At 56.2% G+C, this 21,361-nt stretch overlaps 1 protein-coding gene across 4 annotated transcripts in view; it reads right to left on the bottom strand.

Moving 5' to 3' along the window:
- Nucleotides 1-1,421: 1,421 nt before the first annotated feature.
- SLC6A13 (solute carrier family 6 member 13) overlaps nt 1,422-21,361 on the bottom strand; it is a 32,490-nt gene continuing 12,550 nt past the window's right edge. Inside the window, exons 4-15 of one of the 4 annotated variants that reach the window (XM_067756102.1) lie at nt 18,797-18,937; nt 15,233-15,317; nt 14,507-14,639; nt 13,533-13,667; nt 7,528-7,631; nt 6,585-6,709; nt 4,930-5,042; nt 4,562-4,699; nt 3,781-3,883; nt 3,201-3,301; nt 1,970-2,140; nt 1,422-1,666 (exon numbers count right to left, since the gene is read on the bottom strand). In XM_067756102.1, coding sequence (XP_067612203.1) covers nt 1,559-1,666; nt 1,970-2,140; nt 3,201-3,301; nt 3,781-3,883; nt 4,562-4,699; nt 4,930-5,042; nt 6,585-6,709; nt 7,528-7,631; nt 13,533-13,667; nt 14,507-14,639; nt 15,233-15,317; nt 18,797-18,937 — 1,457 coding nt within the window. In that variant the 3' untranslated portion in view covers nt 1,422-1,558. Of the gene's footprint in view, nt 1,667-1,969; nt 2,141-2,273; nt 2,552-2,581; nt 2,776-3,200; nt 3,302-3,780; nt 3,884-4,561; nt 4,700-4,929; nt 5,043-6,584; nt 6,710-7,527; nt 7,632-13,532; nt 13,668-14,506; nt 14,640-15,232; nt 15,318-18,796; nt 18,938-21,361 lie in introns of those variants that run through there. The other 3 variants (XR_010947418.1, XR_010947416.1, XR_010947417.1) reach the window with 3 other exon arrangements.

Raw genomic sequence — 21,361 nt, 5'->3', positions numbered from 1 at the left:
CAGGGCTGCTGTCACCGATTTTAATAAACTCTCCCAACGGCGAAGAATCAAAACCTGAAGACTTCGGTGCATTTTCCCATTAACTGACTCGTAAGAAAATCGCCCAGGAAATGCCCTGCACCTCCCAGGAACAGCTCGGGAAGAAGAGCTACATGAACAGAGGTGGGGACACAGGAAGACATGCGGGGGGAAGGGCTGCTGTGTGTCCCCGCTCCCCCGTGGGCGCCGGACACACGCGCCCGCTCCAGCTCCAGGCACCTGCCCAGAGCCAGGCTGCGGCGCACGCCTGTGGGAGCCGGGGGCGGGGGGCGGGGGCGCCAAGGCCAGACCCGCTGACCCCGACGTCGCACAGGCTCTGCCTCCCACCTGGCTCCTCTCTGGGCGCATCTGCGCGCTCAGGCCCCGCAGCCGAGCGGAGGTCCCCGCGGTGCGCCGCCATCGTGGCCGCGCCGGGGCTGCCGCATCCGCATCTATCCATGTTCCTTCCGAGCGGAGCAGCGTGGTGGTCCCGAGGCAGCGGCTCCCTCTTCTGGCCCAGCCGGGTAGTGCCCTGCTCCGCCCGCGGTCCCTGCTGTCCCGCTCTCGTACCCCTGACACCAAGCCCCTGGCGGGCGCACACAGTTTGGACAGGCGAGGTCAAGGCAAGGAGACGGCAGGGGAAATCGGGCAGGAAGAAGCCCAGCCGCTCTCCTCCTCCTTCCTCCAGCGGGGGCTCAGGTGCCTCCTCCTTCTCCCCTCCATCGCCTTTTTTTTTTTTTTTTAATTAACTGATTTATTTATTTTTGGCTGTGTTGGGTCTTCGTTGCTGTGCACGGGCTTTCTCTAGTTGTGGCGAGCGGGGGCTACTCTTTGCTGTGGTGCACGGGCTTCTCATTGCGGTGGCTTCTCGTTGCTGAGCACAGGCTCTAGGCGCGCGGGCTTCAGTAGCTGTGGCACGAGGGCTCAGTAGTTGTGGCTCACAGGGTCTAGAGCGCAGGCTCAGTAGTTGTGGCTCGCGGTTTCTAGAGCGCAGGCTCAGTATTTGTGGTGCACGGGCTTAGTTGCTCCGCGGCATGTGGGATCTTCCCGGACCAGGGCTCGAAGCCGTGTCCCCTGCATCGGCAGGCGGACTCTTAACCACTGCGCCACCAGGGAAGTCCCTAAAAGCCCCACTTTAAAGTGAGGAGGTGGGCAAGGCAGCAAGGCGGGGGTGGGTCGGGGCAGAAACCAAGCGGAACTGCTAGCAGCTGGTGGGAAGAACGTGGATTTAATGGAATGAAGGGCGCCAAACAGAGCTCTCCCGCCCCGCCCCCACCTGCAGCCTCACCCCACCTCCCAAGGCCCCTCTCAAAGGGGATGCTCTTGATCCTGGCCTTTCACACCTGTCCAGCCACCCCTGGAGCAGGGAAGTTGGGGTGGGAGATGCCCAGCTCAGAGGTGGATTCCAGCATGTCCCCTCTTATCTTGTCTACCCCGGGTGGTGCGGGGCAGAGAAGCACAGCAGGGCTGCTTCTGTGCCTTCCTTCTGCAACTGTCCCCACAGCCAGGCTCACTGGCCCCTTGTCCCAGGGCCTGCCCCCTAGCAGTGAGACTCCAGTTCCGACGTCCTGGGCGTGGCCGGGGCAGAGGGTTCCGCTCGGGCCCACTGGGGCAGGTCCTCAGCTGGGCACATGAGCTGGCGAACTCTCTGCAAGCAGAGTGGAGGGGTCCGTCATGAGCCGGAGAGGGGGCAAGTCTGCCAGCGTCCCTCATCACTGCCTCCCCAGAGGTGCCAAACCTGCTCTCCAGGTGCCAACACCCTAACCACAGCAGTGTCTTGGAGGCATCCTGTCTCTTCCTGGGACTGCTCAGCACTCCCTCTGTCCCTCTGACCCCACACCAGGGTCCCTGGCCCTCCTGTGTGCCAGCTGCTACCCAGGCAGGCAGCCACCTGCCAGCAAGGGGACCCCAGCTCATCCTCTGACTGCTTTCCTCCCCACCAGCTCCCTACCTCTCTGAAAGAGCCCTTGAGGGTGCTGAGTTTGTAGCAGCTCCAGGCGGGAATGCAGATCATGGAGGAGAGAGCCAGGAGCCAGCCCAGGGCATCGCCCCACCACGGGTACAGGTACTTCTTGTTGTAGGTCAGTGGGGTGTACTTGATCAGGGAGGACAGGAAGGTGGCCTGAGGGTGAGAGGAGAAGAGACGCGGCTGGGGGAGCATGGGTCCCCCCGACCAGCTGGGCCAGTCTGCCTCCGAACTCCATCCACATCTGCTCAAAATCCACACCCCCAGGAGGTACTTCCGGGGCACCCACCCTGTCCCTCCAGGGTCCCCGTGCCCCTGGGCATCCTCAACTGGGACATGGCTCTGTGCCTGGCCGTGAGCACCTGGAGGGCAGGGGTCATGCCTGGGCCGCCCCGGCCTCATCATACTTGGCACACAGTGGGTGCTGCTGACACAGGTAAAGCCAGAGCAGCAGCGCTTAGTGGCTCAGGCCCAGACTCCGGAGCCAAGCTGCCTGGGCTTGAGCCCCAGCTCTCGGCCACCTTCCAGCGTGGGCGAACTGCTTAACCTCTGGGGCTTCCGTTTCACCTGAAAAGTGAATATAAGGGTAATTCTTACTTCGTGGGGTTCTTGTGAGGATTGACTGGGTTAAACGCGTAAAGCATTTGGTACCCGGCAGGAAGTAAGTGCTCTGGAACTGCTGCTGTTATCTCGGTGCTTATCGGTATTGTTCTCAGCAGCCCGATGCACCTGCCACATTAGACTCACACCGTGGGGTTGAGTCTGACAGCTCTGGCCCTCAGCTGATCCTTCTGTGAAACGGAAAGGAAGAATCTATCCTGCCGGCATTTTCTAGAACCCAACAGGAGGATGAATGAAACTTTTAAATGATTTTCAATGCCCACGGGTAAGTACCTTCTAGGGCTACGGCCCGTCTACCCTTCTGCTCTACCATCTCTCTCCCTTCATCTGGCTTTCCTCCCGGAGGTCATCGTTTTTTTGTTTTTTTCTTTCTTTTTTTTTTTTTTGCGGTACACGGGCCTCTCACTGCTGTGGCCTCTCCCGCTGCGGAGCACAGGCTCCGGACGCGCAGGCTCAGCGGCCATGGCTCACGGGCCCAGCCGCTCCGCGGCACGCGGGATCTTCCCGGACCGGGGCACGAACCCGCGTCCCCTGCATCGGCAGGTGGACTCTCAACCAGTGCGCCACCAGGGAAGCCCCCCGGAGGTTATCTTACTGTGCACACAGCCGGTGTGAGGAAGAGCCAACAGTATTTGATAAGGGGCCACGGCCTGTACCCAATCATGTCTTCAATGTTGTCATAGAAGCGCCCGGCACCTGCCACGAAGAAGAGAAGGAAGGGGGAGAAAGGACATCCTTTCGCATCCAAAGCATCAGGATGGGGACCACACCAACCAGGAAGGGCAAGGACAGTCTGTAAAAGACATCGTGGCTGTCTTCTCCAATCCCTGCTGGGAGCAGAGCCTTCCCCGGATGGAATTCGTAGGCATAAACAGCAGTGGGAAGAACCTGGCTTAGGCAAAGGCAGGAACTTTCTGGTGATCAAGGTTGTTAAAGGCTAAAAAGCTCTGGGTAGGATGGGACACGGGCCCACCTGGGTGGCCCGGGAGCAGCCAGCACCAGGAGGGTGGACAAGGCCGCCTCTGGAGGGCTTCTCCAATGGTAGCAATGTAGGTAGGATTCTTGAGATGTTTGAGGTTGGGAGGGAGAGAAGTCTGAGGAGAAGGTGGGTGTGAGCAGTGAGGTCTCTCTTTTGTCCAAGGGCCCTGGGCAGGACCACGGGAAGAGTCACTCACCGTAGGCCCACGCCACACAGAGGGACTCAAAGATGGCCACGAACAGGAGGCACGTGCCACTGGCTGCGTAGTAGTCAAAGAGCTGAAACACGTACATACCGCCCTGCCCGGGAGGAGAGAGGCAGAACTTTAGCCAGAGGAAACAGGCACCCTCGGGGCATGGAGCAGAGGTGGGGAGGGTCACAGGAGACAGAGACTAAGGGACAGTGTAGTTTGTAAGCTGTAAAGCACTCGGCAGACATGGGACAATAATAATGTTTGATTATTGTTTTTGGAAGGAAGATGCATGAGAGAGCCCTTGTTAGCTCACCCCTGAGAACACGCAGGGGGGGACCCAAAAGTCCAGGACAGCGTGCATTTTGGGCAGAGGGTCAGAATAGGGGCCTCCACGGGTGTCATCAGGCTGATGAGCTCCATCCCCCTCCTCCCCTGAGACATCACTCAGAATGTCACCCACCCCAGGGCTCCCTTTCTGCCTTTGAAGTCTGTCCCTGGAACGTGGGTCAGCTGCCTGGGAACTCATGGGATCTTGCTGGAGAGGCGATTCTTCCCAGCCCAACATGTCTATACCTCTCAGCTTCCGTGGAGGCAAAGCACCCCTCCGCCACGCCCAGAGCCAGGTGCTCAGTGCTTCCTGGGGTGGGAAGGGGCCCCCGGGCCCCAAAGCCCAGAAGGCGGTGACCTGAAACTACAGCAGCCTGCCCCCCCCTGCCAGGTGGCAGTCACCCACCTGGGCTCTCCCCCTCGCCGGGCCCCACCTGCAAGCCGCCCAGCCCCTCACCTCTGTGAGCATGACGAGCCCGACGAGGAAGGAGGTGACAGACACCCCCAGGATGAGGACCTCCCTCCGGTTCTTCTTGCGGAATACACCGGGGTACATGTCCACCAGCGCCGTCACCAGGCTTTCCACGCACACGAACTGGACGAGAGGGCGAAGAACTGGAGGACAAGAGCCCTCACGAGAGGCTCCGTCAACCAGCTGGCGCCTCGCTCCCGGGGCAGCCCTGCCAGCCTCCTGCCAGCCCAGGAGCGGACCCCCCTCCAAAGCTCCCTTTGTTCCCCAGCAGGGCATCCGCGCCTGACACTCGCCCAGCCCCCAGCCCACACACACCACCGTCCCTCGGGCTCTGAGCGGCCACCTCTCGATACCTGGCTATCCAGTCCCAGGAGGACGACCATGAAGAAGAAGCAGCAGGCCCAGAGGGGCGAGAAAGGCAGCATCACCACAGCCCGGGGGTAGGCGATGAAGGCCAGACCAGGGCCTGCGGCGGGGAGAGAGGGACACGGCCCAGTGCCACCCCAAGGTGGGCTTCCCAGTGTGGGACACGGGACAGCGGAAGCCCAGAGCTACCCCCCTGCACCGTCCCCACCCAGGAGAAGCCGCCCAACCCTGACCCGGTCCCCAGCCTCCAGCGCATCGCCCACTGTTTTCTCACTGGCAGCAACAGAACCTGAAGGCTGTGAGCATTCTACGGGATATGCAAAGAGAGGAGGACGGGGTCCGTCACCTGCATTTCTGTAAGTTCTGCCTCACATCCTGAGGGCTCACTCTCCAGACCTATTGCCCCCAAACCAGAGCTGTCAAACTTACAAAGAGCTTGGGGGCCAGGCAGGCCGCGGACGCCTGTGAAGCTGCCCCAGTGTAAAAGGACGGAGCGGCGGACCTGGAGCCGTCCTGCCCCCTAAGGCAAGCGCTGTGTGGTTTCCGTAAAGTTCCAAAGAAAATACCTCCAAGACTAGACTGGGTCTGGGGCCACCGCTGGCCACCGCTGCTCCCCGAGCCTTTTCTGTCGCCCCACAGCAAGTGAGCTGGCGTGAGTTTCAGAATACCCACGACACACATCCTCTCAAACACACTGCTGCCCTCAGCTGGCTCAAACGGCAGGAACAGGTCACACGCCAGTGCCGGGTCCTCGATAGGAAGCTTCGTTTGAAAGGAAGGGTATGACCGAGGGGCCCGGGACAGTGGTCAGCTCCTCCGCCCGTCTCCCAGCTGCTGGGACCCGCCCCACGCACCAGCGGACACACGGCACAGAGCCTGGCACAGGGCTGTGCTTCGTAAAAGAGAAACACGATCGTTCTTAACAAGAACCAGCGATGCCAGCTTCCCCTTGCTCGGCACCCGGTGTGACGGGGGGAGCTCGTGAACCCCACGATCAAAATCATCTTGTTACAGGTGCAAGTGGGTGGTCCACAGGCGTGGGGGGCGAGCAAGGCAAACACCGGCCGCTTACCCAGACGGGGGATCCGTCTGTGATTTTATTTAAAAGCAAGAGCAGCACCGCGTGGTGGGAAGGCAGGCACTTAGAGGAGGAGACTCCACGTGCCGGGAGTTAACTTACCTCTGAGACACACGCTAAGGGGAACGAGACACGGCAGGATGCATGACAATGTATACAGCACGTTATCACTTGGTTGTTACGAGGTGTAAGAGACAGAAACAGTAATACGGACGCGTGTTTGAACGTGTACGTACAGATGTGTGTGTATTCTTTTTCTCATAAAAGCCTAAACTACTTCTGGAAGTAAAACCATGAACCTGGTAACACTGGTTGCTTCCAGGGTGAGGAGCTGGAGGCCAGGGTGCAGGGGACAGTGTTCTCTGCACACCCGTTCGCCTTTTGAAGCTGGAATTGCTGTTTAAGTCCATCCCAGGTCTCCCCAGGACGCAGCCACTGAGAGGTCACCCCCAGTGTAGGTGACAATAGGAATGCCTGCAGATCCAGGCGGGCTGGTGAAGGTTCAAACAAAGCTCACAGAGTCCCCTGTCTTAGGCCCCCCGCACCCCCCAAAACACCACCCACCTGACTCGGCCACCTCAGAGATGGGCACCCCCTGCTCCTGGGACATGAAGCCCAGGATGGAGAAGATGGCAAACCCGGCCACGAAGCTGGTGCCGCTGTTGAGGAAGCAGAGGGCGATGCAGTCCCTGCAGGCGGGGCGGGGAGGTGGGGACAGGAGGGTCAGAGGGGCAGCCAGCGCCTCAGGCCGGGACGCAGGAACCCCAGGTGACGCCGCCGGCCTGGCAGGGGCAGAGGGAACCCAAGGGGCTGGTTCTGTCCCCCCAACTCCATGGGCTCAGACTTGGACTAAACCCACGGTCATCCTGCAAGAATGAGACCCTAAGGAAGTAACAGAATCTAAACATTACCCATGGCCACACAGCTCCCCTTTCCCGTCATGCTGCCACTGTGCCTCCTGGGACACTACCCCTGTGACCCCGCGCATGCCGGTACGTTAATGGAGAGGAGAGGGGCACGGAGAACCCAAGCAACAGGTGCTCTGTACTCACCTAAATTCAATTTTGAAATGCATGATGTGATTTTGTTTAGCTAATACTAAAACTGGCTTAAATTCTCTGACGTGAGCCAGGTGGGCCCGAGGGAACCACAGGGAGGGGATTCAGTGTTTGCTGGGGCGCAGGTACGGAGCACACAGGACCAGGCCCTGTATGACGTCACTCCCGAGCTGGGTTGCTTGCACACCTGTGCCCACTGCCCTCTACATTAGCCCCAGGCTGGGCCCTGCTGGGGGTTCCCGGCCACCCATCACCGTCCCGTCCTGGGGGAAGCAATCCCTCGCCCGTGCTGCCACTGGCTCCTCTCACCACCTGGCAGCCCTGGGGGTTGGAAAATGGCGTGAAGGCAGGTGGGGCGTAGGGAAATCCACGAGCTGGTGCACCCTCCACATCTCCCCTGCTCTAGCACACCTGGAGGGACAGGCGCTCAGGCCCTGCCCCCCGCTCACCTGTAGCAGTTGTTGTGGTACTTGTTGTAGCTGCCCAGGGCCGTCAGGCACCCTAGGCAGATGGCGAAGGAGAAGAAGATCTGGGTGCCTGCGTCCATCCACACCTATGCAGGGAAAAGACGAGAAAGCTGTGCCTCAGGGGAGCCAGGCTGTCTGGGCTCCACGGACCACACAGGCCTACAGCCAAGCCAGGCACAGGATGGCAGGCCCCTGCCCTCAGCCCGCGCAGGCAGCCCCACGGCCATGCTATTCCGATGCGCTCGGCTTCCCGGGCCCCTAGACGGAGTTTCTCGGGCACCCCCGGGATGGCACGGGCATCAGGCATTGGAGAAAGACTAAAGGACCCACGATGGAGGCCGACGAGCTGGTGCTCTAGAACCGAGTGGGGCCTGGCCCGTCTTTTCTATAATGGAAACACAGCCCAGGGCTCTACCTCCACGTCCCCCACCCCAGGTCCCCCGGCAGTGTGCCGAGATTGGAAGGATCCCAGCGACAGGCTTTGCGGGGATGCGGGTCCTTTGCGTCAGCGCCTTCACGGGCACGTAGCTTTGCCCCTTGCGCCTCAACATCCTCTGCAAAACAGGAAGAGCGAGCCCCAGGTCACGAGGCGTCAAGAGGATGGACAGAAGTCATCTGTGAAGAGCTTTGTACTCCCTGGGGGGAAGATAGCTCTCCAGCTAAACATAGGGTATGGCTGTGCTTGTTATTATCTCAGCTGGCTGGCCCAGCCTGTGCATGTTATGATTTAGATTTAACAGCTAGAATAACATCCCAAAGGGCAAGAAGATCAAGGAGAACGGGACTTGCGGCGCTGCAGACCCACAGGAGGTGGGGTCCTGTGGCCACAGACCCTCCCCGGGCACCTCCTGCCTTCAGGGGACCTGAGCACCAAACCGTGGCCGCGGACATCGCCAGGCTGGTGTCCTAACACTTCTGGGTCCGCGTTTCTTGTCTCATGTCCGCCCTCCTCGTGAGCCCCCAAACAGGCCCCCGCTCTTCCACTAAAATCGGGCTCGCAGGGCCCACGGGCACCAAAGCCTCAGCTGCTTCTGTGTACAGCTCCTCGGCCCCTACCTGTTCCCTCCCCACACCCCTAACCGTCGTGACCACCCCTAACCTCCCTCCTCTCTCACCACTCACCCCCCCAAATGCCCACTCTCCTCGGCATTGCGGTGCGTCTGAGGGAACCCGTGCCAGCCGACAGCATCAGAACGCAGACTCCTCAGCCAGCATCCCCGGGTGAGACCCTGAACTAGGCCTAGAGGAAAACCCGGAAACCTGTATTGTTTCAAAGCTTCCTGGGCGACCCTAATGACCAGTCAGATGTGGGGATCCCTGCCTTCCAGCCCCTGAGAACTGGCATCCACCCGGGCACTCGTTCCTCCTGCTCTCCCTCCACTTCTGCAGGGATGGGGACAGAGCGGGAAAGAGGGTGAGGACAGGGGGAGACTGTCTCTAACCTTCTGCCCCTCCTGCCCATGGGGACCCCCATCCCCAGGCTATGAGGGAGGCAGGAGCTGCCACCAGGGACAGGGTGTCCGGGGCAGGAAGCACAGAGGAAGACCCCAAGGGAGGAGCCAGGGCCAGCAAGGAAATAGGCAAGGTCGAAAACACCAAGGGGAGCTTCTTTAAACCTCAGGAAAAATGATCATGGGGAAAGAAGAGGGGGTCTCGGAAGCTGGAGAAAGAAAGGGCAGGAATGAAAGGAGAGAAGCTGAGGACAGGCCACAAAACTCCGAGGACGCCCCGGACCGAGGACGTGCCTCGGGGAGCCTGGTTGTTCCTTTGCAACGTCTCAAATCCTTTCCTCTTCTAAATCTGCCCCAGACTCTGCGAGGAGAGTCCTCCCAGGAAGACCCAGTGGCCTCTGGTCTGAAGGTCACTGTTCCTTTTTGTTCATTATCGCAGCCCCAAGTGCGGGTTGCTGTGGCAAGAGGTTCTAAGGTTGTACAGGAAGGATCCCACCAGGCTGGGATGGAGGGCCGGGGAGGTGTCTCCAGGCTGGTTATCCAGGACGCAGCCCCGGACCTGCCCAGCCTCGGGCCCCCGAGGCCTACTCCCCGTGCCTGGCGGGGCCCAGGCTACAGCCTGACCCGCCGTCCACGCAGGAAACTCTGTTTCCTCGGAGATGTTCCGTGGCTGCGCACGTGCAGATCCCACGGTTAGGAAGTGTTGCAGACTTGGGCTTGGGAAGCAGAAACAAGAAAAACTGTGACTTGGCAGGTCACCTCGCCCAGAGGGGGAGAGACTAAGACCGAGTTGGGAGGAGAGGTTGAGGAGAACGGAGGAAAAGGCAGCAGGAGGCCTGAGAGCTCAGAGTGCGGGGCTCAGACTGGCTGGAGGCTAGCGAGCCGGCTCCTCGCAGCTGCTCCTGGCCAGCCTGCTGGGGCGGGAGAGCCGCGGGGCCGCGGGAAGGGCCGGAGGACAGCAGGGCAAGCCATTCTCTACCCCCCACAGGCGACCTGCCACGTGCCCCGTCCGCGAGCCCTGGTTTCGGGAACAAAGCTCCAGGGTGTGTCTGGCTGGCGCAGAAGACTGCCCAACAGTACAAGCGAAAAGCGCTTCAGGGAGTGTGGGCTAAAGAGAGGTCTTGGAGGGGCGACAGAGGAAGAGAGGATTTCTAGAAGGTCCAGGAAAGATGTTTTCAACCTGAGTCCAACCCCAAGGACTATTACATTTTCTATTTTCAGGAAGGCAATCGTATGTAAGCCTGGGCTTTGGAGTCAAACTGAACTGAGTTCAGCTCCTAACTCTGTTAATAACTAGCTGTGTGATCTTAGGCAAATCACTTAACCTCTCTGAACCTCACTTTTCTCATCAGGAAAATGGGTATAATAACAAGTAAAATAACAAATGGGTATATTAAGAAATAGAATGGGTAAAATAACAAATAAAAATAATGTATGTAAAATGCCTAAGACATAAAGAAATATTAGTTCCCTATCCCACTTCAGAATTCATTCTAGAATAATAAGAATCAACTCTTAAAACTAATCATTCATATTCTTTGGGAAACGTATATCATGGTGATTAAGGCAGAAGACGACTTGGGATGAAACCCAAGCTCCCCCTCCATGCTTGTTTCGTAGTTTGGGGCAAATTTCTTAACTTTTCTAAGCTCCAACTTCTTCATCTGTAAAATGAGGCTACACCTAACTCGTGGGATTAGTGTGAGGACTAAACTGTCTTGTGCTCTTAGGGAAGGGCCTAGCAGACAGTAAGCACATAATACACGTGTCAGCTATTGGCCTATTTGTCGTTGCTGTTATTTTAAAGAAGCAACTCACCTTCCAGTAATAATAAGGTCCCATAGGTTTCAATGCACGACATCAAAATGAAAAGACTCGTTCTAATCAATGGCTCCAACCTCCTTCCCTAAATAAACCCTTCCTTAGAGAGCTTAAGGTAGAGGTTTCAGGTGTTCAACAAGGACTCTCTGGACACCTCGTCCCCAGCCCCTGTCCTTATCGATCTACCAAAGTGCAGTGGAACAAAGGGTCAGGGTGAGGGAAAGAAAAAGCGCCAGGACCCAGCACACGCTGCACCAGCGGAGTCTCCCGGGGCCACTCCGCAGTGGGAAAGAGACGGCGCTGGGGGCGCCGGGTGAGGCAGCGATCCCCCAGCGCACAGCAGCCTGGCCAACGAGGTAAACTCAGCAGTGTCTCCGCCTGGCTTCCGCTCCAGACGGAGAGCTTGGCCGAGAAAGGCACTCTGGTCTTTGTGCTGCAGGAATTTTGCAGCTTTCTCAAGTGCGAGGCAAATGAAGGTTGGCATTGGCACACTTCCTGGGGAGCGCCAGCTACTTCCCATTAGGGCTCTGGCGCGGGGCATCCCGCCCTGCAGAGGCTGCTCTGCTCACCGACAGAAAGGTGGGCTTCAGCAGGAGGCCAGGACCAGCCGTTAGTAAGTCTGCTCGGAAGCTCAGGACCAAGCCTGGCTCTTGGAACGTCTCCCTCCCTGGGCTCAGAGGATTCTGAAGGCATCGCTGCCTGCACAGCCTGCAGCTGCCCAGGTTGGAAGGATGGTGTCCTGGAGAGAAGCCTGAAAGAGGTCTTATTCCCTGCAGTAACCCAGACACAGAATTACGGCCTTTTAACTCTCAGAGTTGAAGGCGCTCTGGTCCACCTTCTTCATATTTGCCGGCAGCTATTACGTAGCAAACGTTACACCTAGAACATACCTGGCACAAAATGGACGCTCAATAAATCTTTGCTGAATGAATGGGCTGCGAGAGAAACAAAGACGAGCAGACAGGACCGTAAAACCTGTGGGACTTGTCACCATGCAGACCTGGATTCCAGGTGCAGGTGTGCGGATGGAAAGTTCTTTAAGCTCTCTAGGCCTTAATTTCCTGTCTATAAGATGGGGATACCTCATTGGTCAGCGGTGAGGATTAGTGAGATAATGCATGTGCCCCTCTTAACGATGCCAGGGCCATAGCGGGCGCTCAGCAGTTGTTAGCTAAAAAGCTGGTCAGGACAAACAGAGCGTCGATCACAGAAGCCATAGGTCAGTTCCAGAGACGCTGGACCCTCTCTCCCTTTCTTCTTTCATTCTACCTGCCTGTCTCCCAGCCTGATCTCCAGGAGAAGGCGGCTTGCGGCTCAGCCACCGGTTCACACCGCTGCCCCAGAACCGCAGCGGCTCCCTCCGGCGTGAGGGATCCAAGCCGAACCCACCCCCGGCCTCCGAGGCCTCGCCCAGCTCTGCTGCCCCGCAACCTCCTGCTTGCTGCCTGCCTTCCACCACGGCACTCTGGGTCCCGGCCTGCCGTTCCTTCCACGTGACCTTGGGCCCTGTCTGCTCATCTGTGCAGCGAGAAGTTTGCAGAGATGACGTTGGGGTTTTCTAGCTTCAGCAGCTGGGGTTCTACAGTTTGGCTCCGAGGCCCGACTGCAGCCCTTGGGTCCACGGGGAGACGAGGTGGCTGCCCCTGTGTCTCTATCTGTCTCAGAAACGGGGACGGGAGGGTGAGCTCCCATCCCACCGGATGTCGTGGGGAAAGAGCCCGGGCCGAGGCTGGGGAGGCTTCCGGGCTCGAGTGGTCTGCTGCTTCTGGGAGCCCTGGCAGCCGCAGGACTCAGGATGGAAGAGCTCGTAATTCATCCGGGGGTGCTGGGAGGCTTGAGAAGAGCCACCCCAAATTCTGCACAAGGGGAGCCACTGCCTTCGTGGGAACGGTCCCCGCCTCGGAGGGAGCTGGGGGGCTGTTGCCTCCTCTGTTGCCCCCTCTCACCTCTCAGCAGTGACAGTGCCGCTGCCTTACTATAGAAACGTACGAAAAGCCGTTCGATTTCTGGTTTGCTCTGAGCTGGGCGTCCCTTTCAGGGGCACAGCCCTTCCAGCCCAGGAGGAGGCCCCGGGAGGTGACCTCTGTCAGGGAAGCGGGTTCAGGCCACAGCCGGGCCGGGCGGGGCTCTGGGCTGTGCTCACCCGCGGCCTCTCTACCCCCGGCCCCCTCCTGGCTTTGCTGGCCTTCAGAACGGCTGCCAAAGAGAAGACGAGACCCCGGCAGAGGCTTCTCAGTACAGGCCCTGCCGTCCAGACCCTCGTCAGCAGACAGCCCCCTCCCGGAGGGTGGACCCTGAAGGAAGGGCCGGGGGCCTCTGGACAGCACACAGGAAACTCAGCACCACCAGCCAGCTGGCCCTGGGAGGCGCTGGGGGCCGTGGCCAGGAGCGGGCCTTGTGGGCAGAGGGCGGGCCAGAGGGGCCAGTGGAGGGTCAGGAGAGAGAGAGGCTGCTCGAAATGAAAGGAGACACCCAGAGGGGATGGGAGGTAGTGGAAGGGGAGAGCCTGGGGGAAAGGCTGTTAGGATGCATTTACAGCCCCCCAGAAACACTACAAAACACCACGAGGGCCTCAGGGCCCCTGGGTTCCCTGGCAGCTGTGAACCCAGGAGGGGGAGATGCGTGGAGACACCCCCCTCAGCGTGGATGCCTGGGGTTGTCCAGGAGCAGAGATGCCCAGCTGAGCACAGGGACGGTCCCATCTGTGCGTCTTACCTGGGGGTCCCACAGACGCGTGAGGTTTGGGTACAGGTAAAACTGAATTCCTTGGGCGGCCCCAGGCAGCGTCACCCCTCGAATCAACAGCACCACCAGCATGAGGTAAGGGAAGGTGGCTGTGAAGTACACCACCTGGCCAAGGGGCAGAGGAGAAGGTAAGGAACTGGGGCAGCCAGCAGCGGGGGGACGGGGAGGGGGCAGGCGGAGGAGCCGCCAAGCCCACGGCAGAGGTCACCCCTTCTGCGCCCTCCCGCTCCCCCCGCAGCTGCTCAGCACTCAGCCTTCAGCCCTCCCCCCTCCCTCTGTCTCCCTGACACACACCCAGCAAATATCTGCTGAGTGACTGAGCGAACTTAGGCACGCTCCCAGCAAGAAGCTTAGAACAGTGGCAAGGGTCGTCAGGGACAAGAAGCTCTGTCACACATGACCCCTGTCCCCACAGAGCTCACAAGCTTAGCACAACCGGGCAGCCAGCTTAGGAGGGAAGCCTGGTCAGAGGCCGCCAGGGCAGGAGTCCAGGAGAACTCGGGATGCCCTCATGCACTCCAGGGCAACGAGTCTCCCCAGGGTCTCGGGGTGGCTGACAGTCATGTTGAGATTAATAGTCATGACGGAATTGCTTTCCCAAAGAACAGCTGTATGGAACGGGGAGCCGTGAACCGTGTTCAGTGTGCGGTGTGCCCACACGCATGGTGCATTCCAAGATCAGATTCCTCCCCACGTGTCCCTCCTGCCTCCCTCTCTCTGTCCTCTCTCTCTCTCCCCTATTCCAGTTCCCCAAATACCAGAAGGACATACCATTGAATCCAGGAAAGGCACAGAATCAAGGAAGAGAGACATGTGAACTCCTCGTGGGGTCATTCCCTCCCATCCCCGACTAGGTACAACTTGGGGAACCCCTGGGTGGCTGAGCCCCCGGGGGAGCAGGGTGGCCCAGGGAAGGGAGGGGCCTGGGGCCCTCGAACACAGACCTTGCCCGTGGACTTGACCCCCTTCCAGATGCAGAAGTAGCAGATGACCCAGGCAAGCAGGAGGCACAGGGCCAGCTCCCAGCGCAGGGCCCCCAGGTGCTGGATGCCGTCCGAGATCTTCAGGACCCGCCTCCTGGGGAGAGAAGGGTGAGCGACTGCACCTGTGCCGCCGGCCTCAGCTCGGGCAGCGGAGCCGGGCCTCCGGCTCTGGTCCGAAGGCTTGTCGGCTCCTTCACTCTGATCCGTGAGGCTCTGCTTTGCCCAGAGATGGGAGGAGACAGAGAGGAGGCAAAGACAAACTGTTCCCAGGCGGGTTTGCTCTGGCAGGCTGAGGACCAGTTTAACCCGGAGAAGGGGGTGCGAACACGTATTTTCTCAAGCGGAGGGTTAGGACGCTTTGATATGAGGAGCCATGTCTTCGGTGAACGCCAATATTTCGGGGAGGGTCAGTAGAAGCAACACACATGCAGCCGCAGGGGAGGGCGGACCCACATGGCGGGCGGGGTGGGGGGGGGCGGGGAGCGACGTAGGCCCAGCGCGAGGAGAGCCTCGGAAGAGTCCTGCCCTAACCACAAATACAGGCACGGTGGGAAAAAGCCACTCGGGTGACGGCGCCACCAAAGGAGGAGGCAGAAACTCGTCCCCTGCAGCCCGTGGGGTCCCCAGCCCCGCGCCCGTCTATGGGACACGCCACCCACACTGCGATGGCGCAGGGGCCTCACTTACTCCCAGAACTCGATGACGGGAGAGGTGGCGTTCTCAGAGCTCACGTTCACGGAGCTGCTGGCCCTCTGGAACTCCACGCAGTGCTCTGCCGGGGGTCCAGGGCGGGGCGGGGAGCGAGAGAAACATCACTGGCCAGTATGTAACATGAGCAGAGAGTGGGGCGAAATTTCAGGAGACTGGGAAGCACGGTATCTGGGCTGAAGGTGCCTAAACAAAACAGCCTCATAATAAAACACAAAACGAAACACATAATGACCTCAACAAAGCCACTGCACCCTCATCCCACTTCTCCGGGGTGGAGCCGGGGCGGGGATGGGTGGGTGTAGCACCTTCTCATTAAAGCGCCATCAGGCGGCCTCAGGAAAGATGCTTTGCACGCCATCAGCTTCAAACATACGAACATTTCTGGGCCACTGTCCTGTAGAGAGTGGCCTTTGAGGAACAATAAGGATGCCTTCTGGGGAAGTGATGCAGCTGAGGGCTAAGAGCACAGGTACAGATCAGAAGACTCTGGCTTGAATCCCTGCCCCCCTCCGGTTATTCGCTGTGTGGCTTTCTAACTCACTTCCGTGGTCTCTAAATGTACACGAGGGGACTTCCCTGGTGGCGCAGTGATTGGGAATCCGCCTGCCGATGCAGGGACATGGGTGCGATCCCCGGTCTGGGAAGATCCCACATGCCGTGGAGCAACTAAGCCCGTGCGCCACAACTAATGAGCCTGTGCTCTAGAGCCCGCGAGCCACAACTACTGAGCCCACGCACCTAGAGTCTGTGCTCTGCAACAAGAGAAGCCACCGCAATGAGAAGCCCGAGCACCGAAACGACAACCCAACGTGGCCAAAAATAAATAAATAAATAAATTTAAATAAATAAATGTACATGAGACGATCCCAGTGTAGGACTGATAAGCGGAGACTGCCCGGCACTCCATAAATAGTGGCTTTTAATTACCCGTCTACGACTAGGGACTTTTCACAGTGTTCACACTCTTCTTTACGTTTTATTAGGACAGTAATCCTGGGAAATATGAATAAAGACAGAGAGCGTTTCCCCACTGTGCACACACGAAAGCTGATCTTCTTAGAAATGGCCCGGCATCGCTTGTCTGTGATGACGTGAAGGCTGGGATCCAGCTCAGCAAATTGTGTATGTTCCACCTTCAGAAAATCTGGGATCTGACTCTTCCCGTTACAGGTATGAGCACCAGTCTGGTGCAGGTCACCACGGCTCCCGGCTCCCTGATGGGCCCAGTTTCTGCTCTTGCCTCCAGAGTCAAATCTCCAGAGAGTAGCCAGAGAGGCTTTGCTCAAACTTCAGTCATGCCATGGCTCTGTCATGTCCCAGTTCAGAAACCTCCAAAGGGTTTCCCATCACACTCAGAGAAAGAAGCCCAAACCTCATCATCGCCTCCAAGGCCCCATTCCATACACCCCTCTCCTACTGCCCCGCCCCCACTCACCTGCTCCGGCCACACCTGCCCTGCTGCCCCCTGGATGCCACCTCACTTCTGCACTGCTGCTTCTCCTACCTAGTGTCTGCCTCCACACGCCCTCCTCCTTCAGAGCATGACCCAGCGTCACCTTCTTAGAGATGCCTTCCCCGATGACCCTATTTAAAATCACACCCCACCCCTAAGATTCCCAGTCTCTCCTCCCCGTTTAGTTTTCTGCACAGCAGTGCCTCTAGCATGCCACATGGGATGCACTGATTTTGTTTCTCGTCTGTCTTCTGCCGCTAGAATGAAAGCCACAAGGGTAGGAGCTCTGTTTCTGCACCTTGCATGTCCCCGGTACTTGGAACAGAGCCTGGGGTAGAGCCAGGGCTCCACACACATCTGCCGAACCACGGGATATTAGCGGAGCCCCCTCTCCTCCAAACCGAGTCACTTTCCTTGAAGCCTCAGCACAGCCAAAAGGGCTGTTCCTCTGGACAGGATGGGATGTCCTGTGCTACTCAAGACGCTAGGCTCCGAGGACTCCAGACTCACCAGGAGAAATGCCCCAAATGTCACGGAGCCAAAGCCCTGGGTATTGAGTTTGCCTCAGAGATGCTCCCCCTGCCAAGTCAGCCGGAAGCACACAGGCCTGATGATGGCCTGAGGCCAAGCCCCCGGGCACCAGAAAGGCAGAAACTTTCTACAAGAGGAACTGCACTGAGACCTGGATAAAATCCCCATCTGAGAAGCTGGCAGGGCGGATTTTAGTGCAGAGAGAGAGAGAGAGAGACGAGGGAGGGAGGGAAGAAGGAAGGAAGGGAGGAAGGAAAGAAGGCGGAAGGAAGAAAAAACACATAATAAAGAAAATATTAGAATAAAACAGATTTTAAAAACTTGATTCATTCCATGAATATTTTTTGAGAGCTCATGATGCTAAGTGCAAAAGGTGTGTAGAGATGAAGACACCATTTTTGCCCTCAAGATCTTGCAACAAACAGAGGAAAAGCGGAGTGAGTGCCACAGTCAAGGGCCGGGGCCAGTGTAGGCACTAGCAGACACACTTGAGAAGAACCTAGCAGATCTTGGGGTGTCAGGGGCGGTACCTCCAAGATTTGACTTTTCACTTGACAAGTAGTGGGCCAAAGTGGTGACAAGGGAATGAAAGCCTGGAGAGACAGCATCAAATATGAGGGCGAGGGGGCCTTGAACACCAGGATAAACGTGCAAAACCACTTCCCTGGCAAGCAAATAAAAGATTCACACTCTAGCTCAGAACTGAGTAACTTATCTGAACAAGAAAAAGTTCATCATGGCACAGGTAGGGCCTCACTGACAGGCACGAGAGGTGTCTGGACATTGGGAGCAGGACAGTGTCCACCTGCGCGGTCCAGTAGGGCAGTGACCAGCCCCGTGTGGCTATTTACATTAAATTAATTTAAATTAAATAAAAACTTTAAAATTCAGGTCCTCGCACGCACTAGCCATGTTTCAAGTACTCGATAGCACATGTAGCCAGTGGCTACCATGTCAGAGTACAAAGCACATTTCATCACCACAGATAGTTCTTTTGGAAAGCACTACCCTAGAAATTTTTAATTTGTATTTTTAATTGAACATTTTCTTTCAATTCATTAGACTTAGTAGTTCTATCGCCATCGAGGCTCTTGTCTTAAAAGAAAATCACGGGAGAAAATTAATTGCTATGGTAAATTATATTGATGCCATACAAAACAGCTTATCCCTGGTTAAATCCCCATGACTTGGGAGTTGGAAAGGCCTAAAATAGTATCAGAAAGAAGACATGAAGAATAAATAAATGAGAAAATAATATATCCATATATCAAACTAACCACGTTTCAAATCAAATCCATAAAGGGCTAAACTGCACAAAAAGAAGTCAGTTCTATCTTCATAATAACATTGATTCAACACATGAATTTTTTGAAAAAGTCTGTGATATTTTTCCTGTGATGCTGGTGGACTCTCGCTCTTATCTTTGACATAAGACCTCTGTCACCTCCTTGGCAGATTTCTAGCATGTCCCAGGTGAAGGATGGGGCCTGGGGACCAGGATATGGGGACAATCCCTCTCCTGGTCACCGCAGCAGAGCAGGTGGAGGTGACCTCACCTGTGTTCCAGTCGTGGCGGCAGCTCCCCCAGGGCAGGTCGATGGTGAAGCTGCTGAAGAGGTAGAAGAGGGCCCAGGCCAGGACGATGATGTAGTAGATGTTGAGGAGGATGACAATGGTCTGGGAGGCATAGCCGATACCTGGGCGGAGACACACGGGGCTGGGGACACGGGGCAGGTTTCTGGCTCCGCCCACCCCTGCTCAGGAGAGGGTCTGTGCTCCCCTGTGAGTGTCCTGAGACACGGGGTATGGGGTCTGGGCTCCTGGCTCGCTGCCCCCTCCCGTCGTGCAGCACCCCCAGGCCAGGCCGGGCTTCCTCCCGTCTCCTGCTGCCCTGCCCCGCTGCCTGTACACTCTCATCTGTATGCTGCAAGTTCACTGATTCTAAGCTATCTTACAAATGTGCAAGGCTAACTCCGAGATTCCAACAGCTAATGTTCCCTGGAATTCTATATTTCTGAAATGTAAAAACACGCGTTAAGGGACTTCCCTGGTGGCGCAGTGGTTAAGAATCCGCCTGCCAACGCAGGGGACACGGGTGTGAGCCCTGGTCCGGGAAGATCCCACATGCTGTGGAGCAACTAAGCCCATGCGCCACAACTACTGAGCCTACGCTCTAGAGCCCGCAAACTACAACTGAGCCCGCGAACCACAACTACTGAAGCCCACGCGCCTAGAGCCCGTGCTCCACAACAAGAGAAGCCACTGCAATGAGAAGCCCGTGCACCGCAACGAGGAGTAGTCCCCACTCGCTGCAACTAGAGAAAGCCTGCACACAGCAACGGAGACCCAATGCAACCAAAAAATAAAACTAAAAAAAAAACACGTGTTAAAAGCAGGAAGAGACAGTTCACAGAGGAGCACACACACACAGGCAATGAACATCCTCACAACACACTCATCCTCCCTAATAATCGTAGGTGTGCAAAATGAAAAATGATGAGCTACCATTCTGCACCTGCAACACTAGTGAACATGTTTACAAACGATATAACTCAGTGATTTCCAAACTTGTCCACATAGTAGTAGAATTAATTACCTGGGAATATTTTAAAAATTCCAAAGCCCAGACCAGACCCCAGACCAATTTAATAACAATCTCTGGGGGTGGGGTACAGGCCTCAGGATGTTTGGAAGGTCCTGGGGTGATTCCAGTGTGCAGACAAGTTTGGGAACCAGGGATATAACTCAGAGCTGTTAAAGATACGGAGGAAAGACGCTTACTCAAGTCTGGTGATGTGTACGTCAGCATAACACTTCCATAGAACAACTTAATAAGCATGGTCAAGGGACATCAACTTGGTTGTCCATTTGATCCAGTGATCCTAATCCTGAGAATTTATCCCAAGGAAATAACTCCAAAAACGGGGGGTAAAGGCTACCTCTACGAAGATACATGATAGCAGAATATCCATTTATCAGTGATTGAAAATAAGCAAAAAGCCCAGAACAGAGAATTGTTAAGCAAATTATGATATATCCCCTTGACGGAAGTTTATGCAATCACATGATTGTTGTGTAAAAAATGGAAAATAACACTAACTAAAAAACAGAGGGACTTCCCTGGCTGTCCAGTGATTAAGACTCCGAGCTCCCAGTGCTGGGGAGGGTTCAATCCCTGGTCGGGGAACTAAGATCCCACTTGCCACACAGCGTGGCCCAAAAAAACACAAAAATGACAGGAACTGTGTATATTTCATATTAATAGATATGTAAACTTTATATAGAGAGAAAGAAATAATGAAGTAAATCTCTCCAAACTGGAAACAACCCAAATGTTCTTCAGTGGGTGAATGGTTAAATAAACCATAGGACAACCATTGACACCATGGAATACTGCTCAGTAATGAAAAGGAATGAACTACTGATACAAGAGCAAGCTGGGTGGATCTGAAGGGCATCATGCCGAGTGAAAAAGCCAGTCTCAAAAGGTCACACACTGTATGATTCCATTTATGTAACATCCCCCAAATGACAAAATTATAGAGATAGAGAGCAAGTTAGTGGCTGTCAGAGGTTATAGGGGTGGGGAGGGGAAGGGTTAGTGTGACTATGAAGGGGCAGCAGGATGGAGATCTCCGTGGTCATGGAACAGCGGTGGTGTTTGCACGAATCAATACAAGTGATAGAATTACACAGAATTACACACACACACATACACACACACACACACACACACACACACACACAGCAAGTGCATGGAAATGGGTGGGATCTGAGTAAGGTCTGCGGATTGTACCAATGTCCATTCCCAGGTTTTGATATTGTTCTATATAAGATTTCTACCATTGAGGAAAATGAAAATGTCACTGGGTGAAATGTACATGTGACCTCTCTGGGCTACTTTTGCAACTTTCTGTGAACATATAATTGTTTCAAAATGGAATCTTAAAGAAAATCCTATATAGAGAGAAATGTTGAAATAAAACATCCTAAGTTTTAAATAGCTATTGGGTCAAGATGGTAGAATTAAAAAAATTTTTTTAACATCTTTATTGGAGTATAATTGCTTGACAATGGTATGTTAGTTTCTGCTTTATAACAAGTTAAATCAGCTATACGTA

Source organism: Pseudorca crassidens, chromosome 11 (assembly GCF_039906515.1).
Source record: "Pseudorca crassidens isolate mPseCra1 chromosome 11, mPseCra1.hap1, whole genome shotgun sequence".
Classification (NCBI taxonomy): Eukaryota; Metazoa; Chordata; class Mammalia; order Artiodactyla; family Delphinidae; genus Pseudorca; species Pseudorca crassidens.
This window is presented reverse-complemented; position numbering and strand designations above follow the sequence as displayed.